Here is a 16,327-nt window from a genome sequence, read left to right as displayed (position 1 = left end):
CCTCAAATTCCAGTCAGTAGGAAAAAAGGAAAGAGATAAAAATTGGCTTTTCAGCTACCTTTTAGGGTCTCCTGCAAGTTGCACACACTTGCTTACATCTCTTAAGCCTTAACTTGGAAATACTAGATGAAGCTGTTGTTTGTAGTCTTAGCTAGGAGTATTCACTGTTCCAAATATCTGTGCTTACAGAAGGGGGCAAGAAAAGTTATTTGGCTAGGAAACTAATAGCAATGCCTTCCACGGGCTTTATAACTGGCCATATAACTGGTCATATAACTGAGACCTGGCCACGGTCCCTCTGTTTTTCTACTGATAGGCAGTTTGGAGAGGTTTGTGGTTTTGGAAACATGGAAGGTGTAGATTATTTTGCCCTAATAGTGTCTTTTTTTTTTTTTTTTTTTTTTTTTTTTTGGAGAGAGAGAGTGCATACGAATGGGGGAGGGGCAGAGGAACAGGGAGCTCAAATCTCATGCAGACTCCATGTCCAGCACAGACCCTGTCACTGCGGTGGATCTCAGGACCCGAGACCACAACCTGAGCGAAAACCAAGAGTGGGATGCTTATCTGACTGAGTCACCCTAGGCGCCTCGCCCCAATGGTTTTGTGTAGATCTTTTTGACTGCCAGAATGTTGGTAGGGAGGGAAAAATGAAAATAGCATCTCTACTTTAGTCTTCTTCTGTTAATATCTTTTAGTATATCTCACTAATAGGCATTAAAGCTATGCTTGTGTATTTCAGAGACCATCTGTGCCTGGAGTAAATCCTTTCATTTTCTTGAAAAATATTTGTTAGTATCTCTTCGAGGTATGCATACACTGTGACCCATTCTCCAATCCTAGAGGGAGGTACCATACCCACTAGTCACCTGCCACTTTGCTTTGGAATCTGTGGTCACTTTTACGTGGATGTCACACAGCCCCACCATGAGTGTGAAGGCTCTTGATGGGGAGCACAGGTCAGGACAGGCTTTGCACAGCAGTGCTTGCTGGATTCCTAAATTCCTGACTAACATAAATGTCTGGTTTCCTGCTGTAGTCAAGATGCTGATGTAAGTCTTCAGTTGGTCATGACTTAGAATGAAAATGCTAGAGTCTAATTTGAAAATGAAGGAAAAAAAAACACCTAAGAAACATAAGACACATCTGAACTTTGAAAATTGTTTTCTGTGGCAGTTGTTATGGATAAATTATCACTGCCAGCCAGAAGTCGTAAAACTTAGCTTTTGCTGTCAGTATTCAGAATGTTCTGTTTATAAGCCTAATCTCTTGGCTGTATTTAGATATTTGCAAGGATATTTATGTTCTAGTTTCTGCAATTTAATTTCATATAAAAAGCTCTCTAAAAATTCCCGTTGGATAATTTTTGCATCAGAGTTTTCTCTATTTGAAAAACGTTATGTATTCATTGGTAAGTATACTCTTGTGAAGGCAGTATATGGACAAAACTGAAATATAGGATGAATCCTAATAAAGTCAGCTACCCTGGAGAATGTTAATCGATTGTGTCAAATTTGGGTGAATCCATGTAATGATAGGTTTCCTGTTTCTTAATCCTCAGCTGAAGGTTTCTTAAAATGACTCCCCCAGTTGAAGACTACAGATACCACCTTATGTTAGTGGACATAAAGCTAGGAGTGTTATTTGGTCATTGGGTGAAGGAATTAGAATTCTAATAAAATATTAATCAACTGGAATAGTAGACCAAATCTAGCAAGATGAAACATGGCTTAATGAAACGCAGGTAAGAATGTTATAGAAATTTTTGTTTATAAGCATGATGTGAGTCAGTTGATGTGACTGCCAAGAAGAGTTCATTTGTTTTTGGTTTGAATTAAGAGTGATTAGAATGTGGGAAGTGGTCCCCCCCCTTCTGTGTTGCCCACACTGTCTTAGGAGAATTATGATCAGTTGGCTCAGTATTTTTAAGACGGACATTACTATTGTTATGAGCTCCGTTTGTATGTTACATCTTCCAATGTGCTTTTTTTAATACTTACCTGTAACGAACTTCTATTTAATGGTTGAATGTTTAATTTATGAAGAAACCTTTAGGGTGTTGGGGAACTGGCAGACTTTATCCTGGAAAGGCAAAGACTCACAAATAAGCCAGTACCTGTTTTCCAGTTCCTGAACAGCTATGTTGAAGAAAGTAATGTTTAGTCTGTCTTGTCCTGGTGCTAGAACTAGGATTGTGTGAAAGTCCTAAGGGAAGGGAAGCAAATTTCAATTCTTGAAAATTTGTATAGGCTTCATTGTGAGGCAATGAAGGTGTGTGTTAGCTTTAATAGACTCCAAGGGAGGCTGAGAGATGACTTCATAGGGATTTTGTAAAGTTTAACGCTTTGATCAGAATATTAAATGACTGCTACAGTTTTATTCTGAGTTTGTTGTTTTTTTATTTTCCTGGTCTAGAGATGTTAGACCCAAAAACTCAAAAACTCAAAAATCAACAACAACAAAAAAAGTGGGACTGTCAAGTTCAAATCTTTCACTTGAAAGGAGAACTGAAAAATCAGGTCATCTGTTGTCCAGTCTCCCTGCAGGATGATGAGATCTAAACTATATGCAATGGATCGTAATTGTTCTGTGTTAAAACATGTGGAAAGTTGCTCTCATAGCTTATTTTAAATCTAAATTAAAATTTGAGTGAAGAGTCCTAGGAGTTAAAATCTAAAATAAATATAGCAGTATAGGTTGAAAAGTCTTTTTTACTTTTTTTCCATCTGTCCAGTGCCCATAGCCATCCTTCTCTAGTTTCCATCTGCGTGTGGAAACATATTCACATGCGTGTTCTAATTTTGCCCCTTTTCAATGGGAGTGGTGGCTTATTTTTATACCCTGTTCTATAACTAGCTTCCTTCCCCCAAGATATTTTGCAGATCTTTTCATATCCATACAGAAGAGAACTTTTTTCTTTTTATAGAGCAAATAGTATTGCCACTGTTTGGATATAGCATTTATTAGCCCTCTATTTATGAAAATTTAGGCTGTTAGCTTTTTTCTGCTTTTTGCTGCCACTGAGTGGAGGGGTGGGGGATGACCAGCTGCTACTGTGCTAGAAGCTAAAATTGGCCCGAATTAAACACAATTTACATTCAAGTCTTCCCCTGTAAGTTGCAAGCCCTCAGTAGACTCCAGAATTCCAAAATATTTATATCAGACAGAAACTGCCAATGCAATTGTAGGCTAGGTGGGAGAGATTTCTGGTGCTTCCCACTCCACCATCTTCCCAGAATCCTTCCTCTGTCATGTAGATCTAATTTGCATTTTACTTATTATGAATGAAGTTAGGCATGCTTTTTCATAGCTTAAGAGTCATTTCTCTGGATATATCCATTTGGTCTGTTTCTCTGTTGTCAGATTCTTATAGTGTCTGGGATATGTATTTGGAAATTAGCTCTTTAAGATAGGAGTTACATGTATTTTCCTCACCCCTCATTGGTCTTTTTCTAACTTTTTTGCCTATGATTTTTTTGCCATGGAGAATTTATGTTTAGTGTATTTGTAATTAAATTTATGACTTGCAGATTTGCATTCATGGTTAGAAAGATCTTTTCACATGCTAGTGTTTAAAAGAATTTTCTTCTTCATGCACTTCTACGTTTTCATGTTAAAAGTTTTAATTTGGACTGTAACAGTGTGTGTGATGATACAATTTAATTTTTTTCTCTTTGGCTACCCACTTATTGTAACCCCATTCATTAAATAGACCATCTTTTGAGTGTACTTAGACCTAATTCTTTGGTTTATTCCATTAGTCTTTATCTGTTGATGTGTAATATTTATTTTGATAATGCAAATAGATTTTAGGGAACTCTACTTTCTAAACAGCTATCCCTGCTGCTAGATTTTAAATTTAATTTCCTTTTTTCCCCTCCGTATCTTTTGTGGAAATACAGACTTCTATACTAAAAAAGTACTTTATTGACTTTTTTTTTTATATATATATTACTGTAATGGTGGCTGTCATTTTAGGTCTTAAATGTAACTGCAGTAATTGTTAAAAAAAAAAAAAAGTTGAAGTTGGATATTTAGCTAGATGCCTCTGGCCTGTTTATGAACTATACCAACAGTGTTGAAGTTTCTAAGAAGACTGTTTTCTCAGATATCATGTACCTAATTGGAATTCATGAATTTTCCATGCCGTAATCCCCCAAAAGAAGTAACTCATTGGTACAATGGCACAATAAACACTGTAAAGAACAAAATGCATCTGATAAGACAATTGAATGAAGAAGTCTCCAGTTTTTGAAAGCTATTTACTTTATATATATATATATATGTATATATACAATGTGTGTATAAAATGGATGTGTATAAATGTATAAAATACATAAAATATATATATCTCAAATGAGGGAGATGGGGAGAAAGCTCAGTAAGATCTCTTCCAGTTCGTTGTCATTTGCACATTTTTCCATGTTCATTGTGTTACCTGGACACTTGGTTTGCAAGTTGAAGCCCTTGCTGGCAGTTCGTGGGCTTGGCAGCTAATGTGCTCTCAACAACTGCTGTCCTGTTTCCATCTGGTCCTTTTGTGTGAGCCATGCTTCAAGAGCTAAAGTCGTGGACTCCATTTGCCTTGCCAGTACTTACACACAAAAGGTCCCTGCTTTGATTTTCCTTATGTTATAAAGAGGCAAGTGTAATATAATGGTGATAGTTCTGCATTTGAGCTTGGTTTAGCTTTCCCTAAAATGAAGGAGATAAGGTTAAAAAAAAATGGAGTGGTATTTCTTCTCTGCTGCTCAGGGCAAGAGGTTTCTTACGCTGGGGTACAATAGGACGTTTCTGTGTTAAGTCTGTCACTACCAGCAGCATTTTCTCTGGAAACTGTCTTGTTAGATTCCTGAATAAAATCCCCTTTCTTTTGAAAGCGCTTGTCTTTCCTATTGGAATGGCATCTTAATAAGCCTTTTGAACAGATTTAAACTTAGGGCACATCAGCCTTCTTTTGGAAGCCAAATCGTTGCAGTTTATTTAGCCTTCCTTCCTAATCCTTTTTTAATCATTTTATCTTTAGCATATTTCCAAATGTTTCGTATCTCTCTGTAGAATCCAGAACTGGAATGAGTTCTTTAATAGTCTGATGAGGAATGAATGAAATGGAAAGATCACTTTTTCCTGTTCCTTATGTATGTTGGCATTGTGGGTTGTTTTTTTTTTTCTTCCCCTGCAAGACTGTTCTCTCAGCAGGTAAGCACTTTCAACTGCTGTGGGACCTACTGTGCCCCACCTCTAGTGAAGTCTGTGCCCTGTATTCTGGGCTGGCTTCAGGGGCAGTTGCACAGGGCTCCATGCTTCAAAGGGCCCATGCTTGGTGGAAAGTGCTGTTACTACTGTCTTGAAATCCTTCAATTTTTAATAACGGGCTCCTGCGTCTCCTATTGCCTTGAGCCCTACAAACAGCTGACTCTGCTTGTCACTGATGACTGTAGGACATAGTTGGTAAGTCATGGTTCATGTCCCATGCACCTTTAGTAATCATTATGGCAGCCAGACCCAGGGTGAGGAAATCTGGTTGTGAACTTGAACTCCCCTCCGTGGCGTATAGCTCTTGCTTGGTATGCTTATAATAAGGCATGCTCTGTCTGCCTGTTGCCTCTCTGTTCTCTGGATTTGTCTTCCAATCAATTCTTTATCTCCCCTCAAGCATTGAGATATGTTCATGGAATTCAAATTTGTGCCATCCAAAAAATGTTCTTTCCAGAGGATACTTTCTCAGGGTCCTCTGTCCTTTGCAGTCTTCCAGTTAGTCTTCATCTAAGGTGGCTGTTGTTCACTCACTTCCAAGGACCCTCGTTCTCTCTGTTCTCTGTGCTCAGGACAGCTGGCAATTTTGCACAACAGTTCATTTCTCATCCGAACTTTAGATTTTACCTGTTTCTACAAACAGACCAGGGTAGTAAACCTAGGAGCTCCATCTGGCATAGAAACTTGTATCACATTGCAATGTTAGGATTCCAGAGTATGGGAAAGTGAATTGGAAATGTTTTAAAATTGAGCCATAGTATAAGTTAGTAGGAGTTGTTAGCTTTTTTTTTTTTTTCTTTTTTAACATAAAGCTAATTCTAGGTGTCAGATCTAACTTCTGGCTATTAACATTTTTATGAATTGTCACATTTCTCAGATTGGCTGATTTTTCAGCTAATTCCCTCTTTTTCTTCTAGCTTAACAAGCAACAATTGCAGTTATTGAAAGAAAGGTTCCAGGCCTTCCTCAACGGAGAAACTCAAATTGTGGCTGATGAAGCATTTTGCAATGCAGTTCGGAGTTATTATGAGGTAAGTTTAAAGAGCTTTGTTTTTGATATTTTGATGCTTCTTAGAAAGATTTTTAAAAATGGCTTTCCTATTTTAAGGAACTCACTGGTATGATAGGAAGGCTGTGAGTTTGCAACCTTCCTGAAAGCATTGTCAAATTTATTTTACAATTTAAAAACTCTAATTCCACAACCTGGCTTGGAGAGATAAACAGAATTGGAAATTATTCACATCTTTTCGGGAGAAGTAAACTGTTTAGAAAAATGTTCTGGCAGTGATTGATACAGGTGAGTATAGCTATCTTTGGGTCCACATGTCTAAATTATCCTTTTTAATCAGAATTTTAATAGTAAATTACTATCTTGTACCATTGTGTTCCCTAAGCTTTATAATTAAGGCTGGTACTAATTTCAATAGGATAAACTGAATTCCTTTTTCTTCCTGGAGGAATAATACTACCAATACCACCTTGCTTATTCTGATTTTAGTTTGTGATTCATCAAGAATTCTCTGTGGATTTCCTATGAGCACCAGTTTTCACACATGGTCATTAACTGCTTCAGTGAGTTGCCAGTAGATATTAAATTTAGAGAAATCCCTTTTTATCCTAAGCATTTCAGAGTCATTGGTGGGGGGTGGGGATGCATTCCTTTTACTGTGTAGACAGTCGAAATCTTTAGCTGTAGAAGCAGAACATGCAAACTAGTAAAAGGAAAATGTGGAGATGCGGTAGGTCAGAACTTGCCTGATGCAGGGAATATCTTTGCATGAAAAATCACTGGATGTACAGATAATTGGTTGCATTTGTCATTTACTGATGGTAGGCGTTCGGAGGTCCCTCATGCCACCTGAGGGAGGTTTGTATTAGCCCAGGAGTTGGCCTTGTTGAGTTGTATGAACGTGTGGAAGTCTTGCTTACCGAATGTCTGTATGGCATGGATCTCATGACAGCAATGACGTGTCCAACTGGATCTCGACTCAAAAGATCTTAAAGTATAAGATATATGAAATATATATAAATATATATAAATAAATAAAGTATATATGAAATATAAGGACCTGTAGTAGTAGCCTCGTGTAATGAAAGAATAGCCAAAGGTCTGTGTTCGGGATGAAGGAAATGGAGGTTCTGGAAAGTAATTTGTGCTAAAAAAGAAACAAAAACGGGGTGCCTGGGTGGCTCAGTCGGTTGAGTGTCCAACTTCGGCTCATGTCATGATCTCACGGTTTGTGGGTTCAAGCCCCACATCAGGCTCTTGTGCTGATGGCTTGGACCCTGGAGCCTGCTTTGGATTCCGTGTCTCCCTTTCTCACTGCCACTCTCCCATTTGTGCTCTGTCTCAAGAATAAACAAACATTAAAATTTTTTTTTAATGTAACTTAAAAAATCAACCGGCTCATTTTTGGTTTGGGGAAATGTACTGTGGCCACTGGCTATGTTAACATTAGGAAAAACTGAGTCTGGGTGAGGGGAGTGTGTGAGAGCGTGCAGTACTATATCTGCAATTTGCGTGTAAATCTGAAATTATTCCAAAGTAAAGTATATTCCAAAATAAGTTATTAAGCACATTAAAAAGCATAATGTGATATGGTCACACTTTGACAAGAGGCACACTTAAGCTGTGACACTGGAGAGATTGAATTGTAATGAAAGTGTGTCCTCATTGTATCCTACATGGGGATTTTCTCTTGGTGTCCTGTATAAAGATGTGGACAAATTTAGGGTTATCATGTTTGGAACATATCACATGTAGGTTGTTTTAAGAAGTGAGAAATGTTTAGTCAGGAGATGGATTAGGTGTCTGTGGAGCCAACAGCAAAACTAGCCTAAGGTGGAAACTAAAGTGGGGAGATGCCAACCTAACATCAGAGTTTTGTCGCACGCCCCAAATGCAGAATGGCTGGTGAGAGCAGCATCACCAGAGGCTAGATTCTGGCTACACTTGCACATCACTTGGGAGGCATATTGCACAAACCGGTCCTGGAACTTTGCCCTGGACTTTGTGAGTCAGAATTTCAGAATCTGTCCTTACCAAAGCTCCTCAGGTTGTTCTCCTGCAGTTGGTAGGTTTCTAAACAATGGAATTAGATGATGATTTGCTGGGATTGTTGCAAAAAGAGTCGCAAGAACTGAAGAGGTGGTTGGACTGGGTGACCAAGCATTTTCTAGTCTTCTGGATACTATTTCTAGCCAGCGTGAGACTGTATCCACCTTGCCTTTGTGCAACTCTCAAAGCCATGTTAAGATTGGTGATACTAATCGTGTTTATGGAGGCAGCATTCCTGATTTACATTTTGGAGTTATTCTCAAGGTGGCACACAGTTGGTATTTAAACTCTTCAACAGGGGTATTTTGTTGGGTAAATACGGCAAAAAAAAACTTTGCAGTTTTTTTCCTCAGAAGTCCTATTTTTGTACATATGCTGTGACTAACAGTGCTAGTAGCCTCTGGTACCTTTATGAGGTATTTTTTATGGCTCAATAAAAATCCCTAATTTTTTTCTTCCAGTGTCTCTAGTAAAGAGTACACATATTACCCACAAATGAGAGGTTAGAAACTAAATCTCACAGATGTTATAGGACTTGTCTGGTAAGCATCTGAGTTAAACCTGAACCTAGATGTTCAGAAACATTCTGATAGAGCTGTTTCACGGTTGCCATTTTGAATACACCTGTGTCAGGTAGTATATGTGAAGCACTTCAAAAAATACTTTATTTTTTTAAAATGTTTTTCTTTATTTTTGAGACAGACAGAGCATGAGCAGGGGAGGGGCAGAGAGAGAGGGAGACACAGAAGCCGAAGCAGGCAGTAGGCTCTGAGCTGTCAGCACAGAGCCAAACGTGGGGCTCGAACTCAGAACTGTGAGATCATGACCTAAACTGAAGTCCAACATCTCACCGACTGAGCTCCCCAGGCACTCCCCAAAATTATTTTTATTCTTGAATAAACCTTTTAAACAGACTTCATCTCATTTTAGAGATGAAACTGACAAGTGTCAAAATCTGTATTGCTAATTAGTAGCACAACTAAAACCTCTCTTTCCATTAAAGCTTTTTTCTTTTTTTGAGCATGAGACAGTGTAAGTGGGGGAGGGGCAGAGAATGAGTGGGGTAGAGAGAGAGAATCCCAAGCAGGTTCTGAGCTGTCAGTGTTGAGCCCTAGACAGGGCTCTCTCACAAACCATGAGATCATGACCTGAGCCAAAATCCAAAGCCAGATGCTTAACCAACTGAGCTGCCCAGTTGCTCCTCCCCTAAAGTTTTTTTTTTTTTTTTTAACATTTATTCATTTTTGAGAGATGGAGACACACACATCATGAGTGGGGGATGGGCAGAGAGAGGGAGACACAGAATCCGAAGCAGGCTCCGAGCTGTCAGTACAGAGCCCCAAGTGGGGCTCGAACCCACCAACCCTTGAGATTGTGACTTGAGCTGAAAATGGACACTCAACAGACTGAGCCCCCCAGGCACCCCTCCCCTAAAGCTTTTTAGAAGTAGATTTTAATTCACTGTATTTTGAGAAACATGTTGAACTAGATCTTACAACTACTAGAATAGGTGTTTCCTGAAGGATCTGTTTTTGTCCTGGTCATCATTGTATCCCCAGTGTGTAGAACACAAATGCATTCAGCAGCTATTTGTTGGCTAAGTGAGGGAGTATCGTAGCACCTATTTCTCTATGTAGAAATTGCTTATTTTCCCGCACAACAGTATTTTTCTAAGAGTATTTCAGTATTGCGATGGAATTTGCTTTGGTTATAAATGTTCTCATTCATGATTTGTTCTTCAGAAGTTGCAATTACTTGGGCACCTGGGTGGCTCAGTTGGTTAAGCTTCTGACTGTAAGTCATTATCTCATGGTCCCTGAGTTGGAGCCCCTCATCCAGCTCTTTGTTTACAGCTCAGAGCCTGGAGCCTGCTTTGGATTCTGTGTCTCCCTCTCTCTGCCCCTCTTCTGCTCATGCTCTCTCTCTCAAAAACCAATAAAAAAAAAAAAAAAACCAAAAAACAGATTTCAGATAGTTTAGAAGTCTGGTTGAATTTTCATGTTCTAACTTAGTATTCTATGATTCTATGATCTATGTTTTGGCTTCTCACATCCTTTGAGGTCTGTTTTCAGAGATACTTTGTTGTTTGCTATATATAATTGTTTTCAACTACTAATCTTATCAGTAGTAATTTTCTCATTTATTAGGTTCTGTACCCTTTAGCTGCAATGGCCATTTCTAAGTACGATAGGCATGAAAAACCCTAATAAATGTGTATTACCAATAAAACTGATAGTACATCTTCATACTTTGTGAACCAAAGTTCCCCCAAAGTCTGTATGCTACTGACTTTATTTTTATATTTTTGGTTTCATAAATGCTATTTAGTGATTTTTATGGCATCTTTTCCAGCTTGGTTGTATATCTTTTTTGTAATTTTTAATTTTTAATTTTTTTTAAAGACCAGAGTTACCTGCCTGGTTTTTGTTTTGCTTGTAACTTCAGATATTTGGTTTGCATTACTTTTTAGCAACTGGATCTTAATATGACTCAAAAGACACATTTCTTCAAGGTACATTCATTACTTTAAAAGATAATTTCTTTCAACTAGATCATGACAGGATTGGGATTTGGTATTTTATGTGGTGCCCTCTTGGGTGTGCTTCTTCAGGTCTTTGTTTTAATAAATACCATGAATACTATTCAGTATGTCACTTACACAGAATTATATATTATGAAGGTAATGATTCCTATTGGACAACATAATTTTTATCACATCGATTTTAATAAGATGTCTCAAGTTTGGCTTAAATACTGGCTTATAAAGTACTAAGAGTAAGTCTGTTTTTGAAATCACACCAGTCTTTCTCACCATAAAGCTAAGCATAATTAGAAAACTGTATCCAGGCATCTAAACCACCTAACGAGGCAGCCATATGGTACAGAGGGACCAGAACGGGAAAAGAGGAAAATGGCAGGTAGTGTATATAGCTACTTAATAAAAGTTAGCAGTTATTCTCTTGATAATTTCGTCATTGCTAATGGTGGTTAGATTCTACCGTGCTTTTTTTAATTGAAATTTTCTTCCTTTCAAGTTTTTTGTTTTGTTGTTTTTTCTTATTTTTTTAATTGTTTTTAACTGCTGCAGGTAACTTATTGTCTGGAGGAAAGCATAAATGGATATTAAGTCTATGTATTTTTTTCTTGCCTTTTTTTTTTTTTGCGTTTTGCTTTTCAACTTAGGAAACTTCAGCTGATTCTGGGAATGGGGAAACATAAGTTTTATTACAACATAAAACTTTCCAACTTATTCTTCCCATCAGATATATGCTTGTTTCACAAGACTCAAGTGGACTTTATCCAAATACAACCAATGACAGTGTGATTTATAACAGATATGTGGGAAAGTAAATGGCTTTTCTCAGAAATTTCCAAGAGTATACAATTGCTTACTACTTGCTTTCAGCCCAACAAGCTTTCAAGTTCTGTTAGTGTGGGAGAAGTTAAAAAAAAAACAAAAACACCAAGATGTTGGAGCTTTTCTTTGTGGGTTGGTTTTCTTCACAACTTTTCAGAAAGGGTGTGATTTTTTCTATTACTTCCACTTGTTTATGTTCTCTTCTGGTTCTGAAGAATGGACAAGGGTTATAGGGGCGTTTAGTGTTTAAAAATTGCCAAAAATATATTGATGTTAGTCTTGCCCCCACCATCACGACCACCACCATGGGCTCTCCAGAATTTCTACTTGCTAATAAGAAAAAATGAAAATTCTTTCACTAACTTAAATTTCTCTTCAGTGTTCAAATTTCATATAAAATGAAAAATTACTTTCATCTCAAAATATAGTGAGCTCTAATTTTCGCCCTTTTATTGCATACTTTTATTTAAAATGCATTTTTAAATTCTTGGATTCAGAAAATGTCTACTTTATTGAAGAACACTTGTGAGTAGAAGTAATACATGTTTATGTTAGAGAATTAAAAACTAAACAGGAAAATTTGCTATCCTAAAACTGTTGTAAAAAAATATAGTACTATTTTAAAAAAGGAAAAACAAATAATCACCTATAATTGCAAAACCTGTAAATAACTCCTTTCAACAGTTTAGCGTTTCTCTCTTATACATAAGAAACTGGAATCATTTGAATTTCCTTATGTACTACTATGTCAAGACTATTTTTTTTTTTTAAGTTTATTTTGAGAGGGAGTGGGGAGGCAATGAAGGGGAGAGAGGATACCAAGCAGGCTCCATGCTGACAGCATGGAGCACAGTGCGGGGCTCAAACTCACGAACTGTGAGATCATGAACTGAGCTGAAACTGAGAGTCATCAGTCGTCGAATGCTTAACTGACTGACTCACCCAGGCACCCCTGTCATGAGCATTCTTTAACAGCAAATGTTCACCATAAACATGGTTTTAAATAGGTGCATAATACATACACCATTGATAAAAATAAAACCCATGTATCTTTTAATTTTCTTAATAGATGTTCCAACTTTTTCCATTTTTAGCTATTAAAGTACTGAAATGGTCATTAATACTCATTTATTTTTTTTTTAATATTTTTTTTTCAACGTTTATTTATTTTTTGGGGGACAGAGAGAGACGGAGCATGAACGGGGGAGGGGCAGAGAGAGAAGGAGACACAGAATCAGAAACAGGCTCCAGGCTCTGAGCCATCAGCCCAGAGCCCGACGCGGGGCTCGAACTCACGGACCGTGAGATCGTGACCTGGCTGAAGTCGGATGCTTAACCGACTGCGCCACCCAGGCGCCCCAATACTCATTTATTTTTGATAAATTTCTGCAGGTGGTATTACGGGATGATCTGAAATGAGCATTGTTTACTCTTCATACCAGTTACTAAATTGCCCTCAAAAGTAGTAATAACTTGTGGTAAAAACAATGAGAGCCTCATTTTTAAAAAAATGTTTATTTTTAATGTGTTTATTTCTGAGACAGAGAAAGACAGCATGAGTAGGGGAGGGGCAGAGAGAAAGGAAGACACAGAATCTGAAGCAGGCTCCAGACTCTGAGCTGTCAGCACAGCCCGACATGGGGCTCGAACTCAGACTGTGAGATCATGACCTGAGCTGAAGTCGGATGCCCAACCGACTGAGCCACCCAGGCGCCCCTAAAAATGTTTGTTTTTGAGAGTGCATACAAGCAGGCAAGGTGCAGAAAGAGGGAGACACAGAATCTGAAGCAGGCTCTAGACTCTGAGCTGTCAGCACAGAGCCCAACACGGGGCTCGAACAGATGAACTGTGAGATCATGGACCTGAGCCAAAGTCGGACGCTTAACAGATGGAGCCACCCAGGCAACCAGAGAGTGCCAGTTTTTTCCTTCACACTTGGTATTACCATAAAATAAATGCCAGCTATTTGGTTCACTTATTTCTGTTTTACTAGTGTGGTTTTGACAGTCTCTATTGGTCATTCATATTTCTTGAATTACCTGTTCATATCCTTTGTCCATTTTTCCATTTGGATATTCTGTCAAATACTGAGTTTATGGTTGTTTTTATACAGCAAGAAAACTATTAATCCTTTGTTATGCTGTGGTCATTTATCTTTTTTTTTTTTTTTTTGCACGTTTCCTTATCTCCAGTAGTGATTCATTTCCTGTTCTGGTGGAATGAAAGACCTGTTCACATACAGAGTAGAACCTATACCCTATTTTGTTAGCTTTGGATTTTCTTCTTCAAAAATCACTTGTGACCGTGCTTTCCATCATACTTCCAGCTACTGCCTTTCTTTGCTCTGTCAGTAGCTAATATTGGTGTAACTCCTGTCACTGCTGTGCCTGAAGGGGGAAGATGATCTCAGACTGCCTCTAATTGCACAAGTCCCTGAAGGGTAATTTGTGTCTCGCTACTTTTCCTTTCTTTGTCCTGTGTGCTCTTACATCTCCAAAATGAAAAGAACAAATAGAGGAGCATGGCTTGATACTATTGTCCTCAGACAAATACCTGAGCCATAGTTTTGAATTCTTAGATAAACACATTAAGACAAAGCAAAACGATCTTTCTCGTCCAGAACACCAAGGAACTTCGGCCTGCTTCTTCCATGGAAATTGGGGTATGCGTTCCTGTTACATAAAAATTAAGTGCAGGAGTGCCTGGCTGGATCAGGCAGTAGAGCATAGGACATTTAATCTCAGGGTTATGAGTTTAAGCCCCACACTGTGTGTAGAGCTTTTTAAAAGGTTGACCTCAAGGGTTGCCTGTTGTGGTAGAGGTGACAGTGTCCTATGAACTAGAATGAGAACCCTGGAGATGAAGATCAATGGGAAGACTGGGATCTGTTTGGAGGATAGAGATTATTAATCTCTGACCTTGATACTTGACCCTCCCCCATCTTCACCTCAATGATAAAATTGTCACATATTACAAGTATAGATATTTAATGGTTTGTGAAAACTGAGAGCGTTTTAATGCATTTTTGTCTTGTTTTATGTAATTACTGTCGTTATTTTAGAGTTAACCTGTACAGCCTGAGTGTTCCTTTGTCTAGTGTGTGCCAACTAAAAGGAGAGAGAGGCTGAGCAGGCCTGCATTTAAATATTTTGATGAAAGTTTCTTTATCATTTTACTTTGGGATAGAAAGATTTACTTTTCATATTCCAAGGGATGTTTGACCTGTCAAAATCTTTTACAATGTGAAATAATGCCATGCAAAAGGCCTATTTTTTCATAGGGAATTGACGATTGCTGAGTAAACCAAGATTGGCAGCCTGTGGCAGGAGGGTGTAAAAAAAGGTCAGCACATTCACAGATGAAATCCAGTAACCGGTAATGAGAAGTGAGGTTTTAAATTTGCATTGAGCTCTGCGGATCACATTGCGTTTGCTATTTTTGATATTAGCCATTTTATTTCACATCACATTTTCTTAAATTCTAAGGATGGCATTTTCAATTAAGTATTCTGTAAGAATCTGGAAAATGTTTTCATGTCTGAGATTCCTATTTCTGTTCAGGGGAGCTTCCTTGATGCTCTCTGTCAGTGGGTTTTGTAGACCTGCTTACCTTCTTGATGGCATCCATTTCATGGTGAAGAAGGGTTAGTCTATAGATTGTATGATTTTGTTGTTTGAAGGTAGGCGATGTTTGAAGCAAACCTGGTTTGACCATCTTCTTCCTCTTCACATGTTTTTAGAAGAATTTGTCTTTGTTTTTCAAGCTCATATAACGTATTTGTGGTAGAGGGCATGGTTAGACTTTATCTCTTAGCTCTTAATGTTCTTTACATTTTAAGACAACGATATTGTATCTTTACCATGGGCTATGGGTTAGTAGACCTAGTGCAGCTTTCCAGTTTGGCTGGTGATTTGGAAATTTAATCCAAGCCAGGTAGCCACAAAGAACAGAAGTATCTGTGGCTTACTTCAGGCCAGCATTCTCTAATCCCCAAACCCAGTGTGAGAGTTCTCCATTTAGGGTTACCACACGACAAAGGTAGACTTTTGAGCTTTGCCCTATCTCAGGTGCTTTTTTTTATTATTAAATTTTAAAAATTTACATCCAAGTTAGCATATAGTGCAACAGTGGTTTCAGGGCTAGATTCCTTAATGTTCCTTACCCATTTAGCCCACCCCCCCCCCCACAACCCCTCCAGTAACCTTCTGTTTGTTCTCCATGTTTAAGAGTCTCTTATGTTTTGTCCCCCTCCCTGTTTCTACATTATTTTTGCTTCCTTTCCCTGTGTTCATCTGTTCTGTGTCTTAAAGTCCTCATATGAGTGACATCATATGATACTTGTCTTTCTCTAATTTTGCTTAGCATAATACCCTCTTGTTCCATCCACATAGCTGCAAATGGCAAGATTTCATTCTTTTTGATTGCTGAGTAATACTCCATTGTATATATATACACCACATCTTCTTTATCCATTCATCCATCAGTGGACATTTGGGCTCTTTCCATACTTTGGCTATTGTTGATAGTGCTGCTGCAAACATTGGGGTGCTTGTGTCCTTTCAAAACAGCATATCAGGTGCTTATTTTTGAGTCACACCACAGGCATGTTCTACTTTGGCCTAACATCATGATCCAGGAAGAATTTAGACCTATGTTGG

At 38.2% G+C, this 16,327-nt stretch overlaps 1 protein-coding gene across 19 annotated transcripts in view; it reads left to right on the top strand.

The window, feature by feature from the left end:
* The window catches only part of CADPS2 (calcium dependent secretion activator 2), a 540,583-nt gene that overhangs the window by 112,614 nt on the left and 411,642 nt on the right, over positions 1 to 16,327 (top strand). For all 19 annotated transcript variants that reach the window (XM_043589377.1, XM_043589375.1, XM_043589367.1 and 16 more), the window contains exon 2: positions 6,171 to 6,284. In XM_043589377.1, coding sequence (XP_043445312.1) covers positions 6,171 to 6,284 — 114 coding nt within the window. The remainder of the gene's footprint in view (positions 1 to 6,170; positions 6,285 to 16,327) is intronic.

The sequence above is a fragment of the Prionailurus bengalensis genome, chromosome A2, assembly GCF_016509475.1.
Source record: "Prionailurus bengalensis isolate Pbe53 chromosome A2, Fcat_Pben_1.1_paternal_pri, whole genome shotgun sequence".
NCBI lineage: Eukaryota > Metazoa > Chordata > Mammalia > Carnivora > Felidae > Prionailurus > Prionailurus bengalensis.
This window is presented reverse-complemented; position numbering and strand designations above follow the sequence as displayed.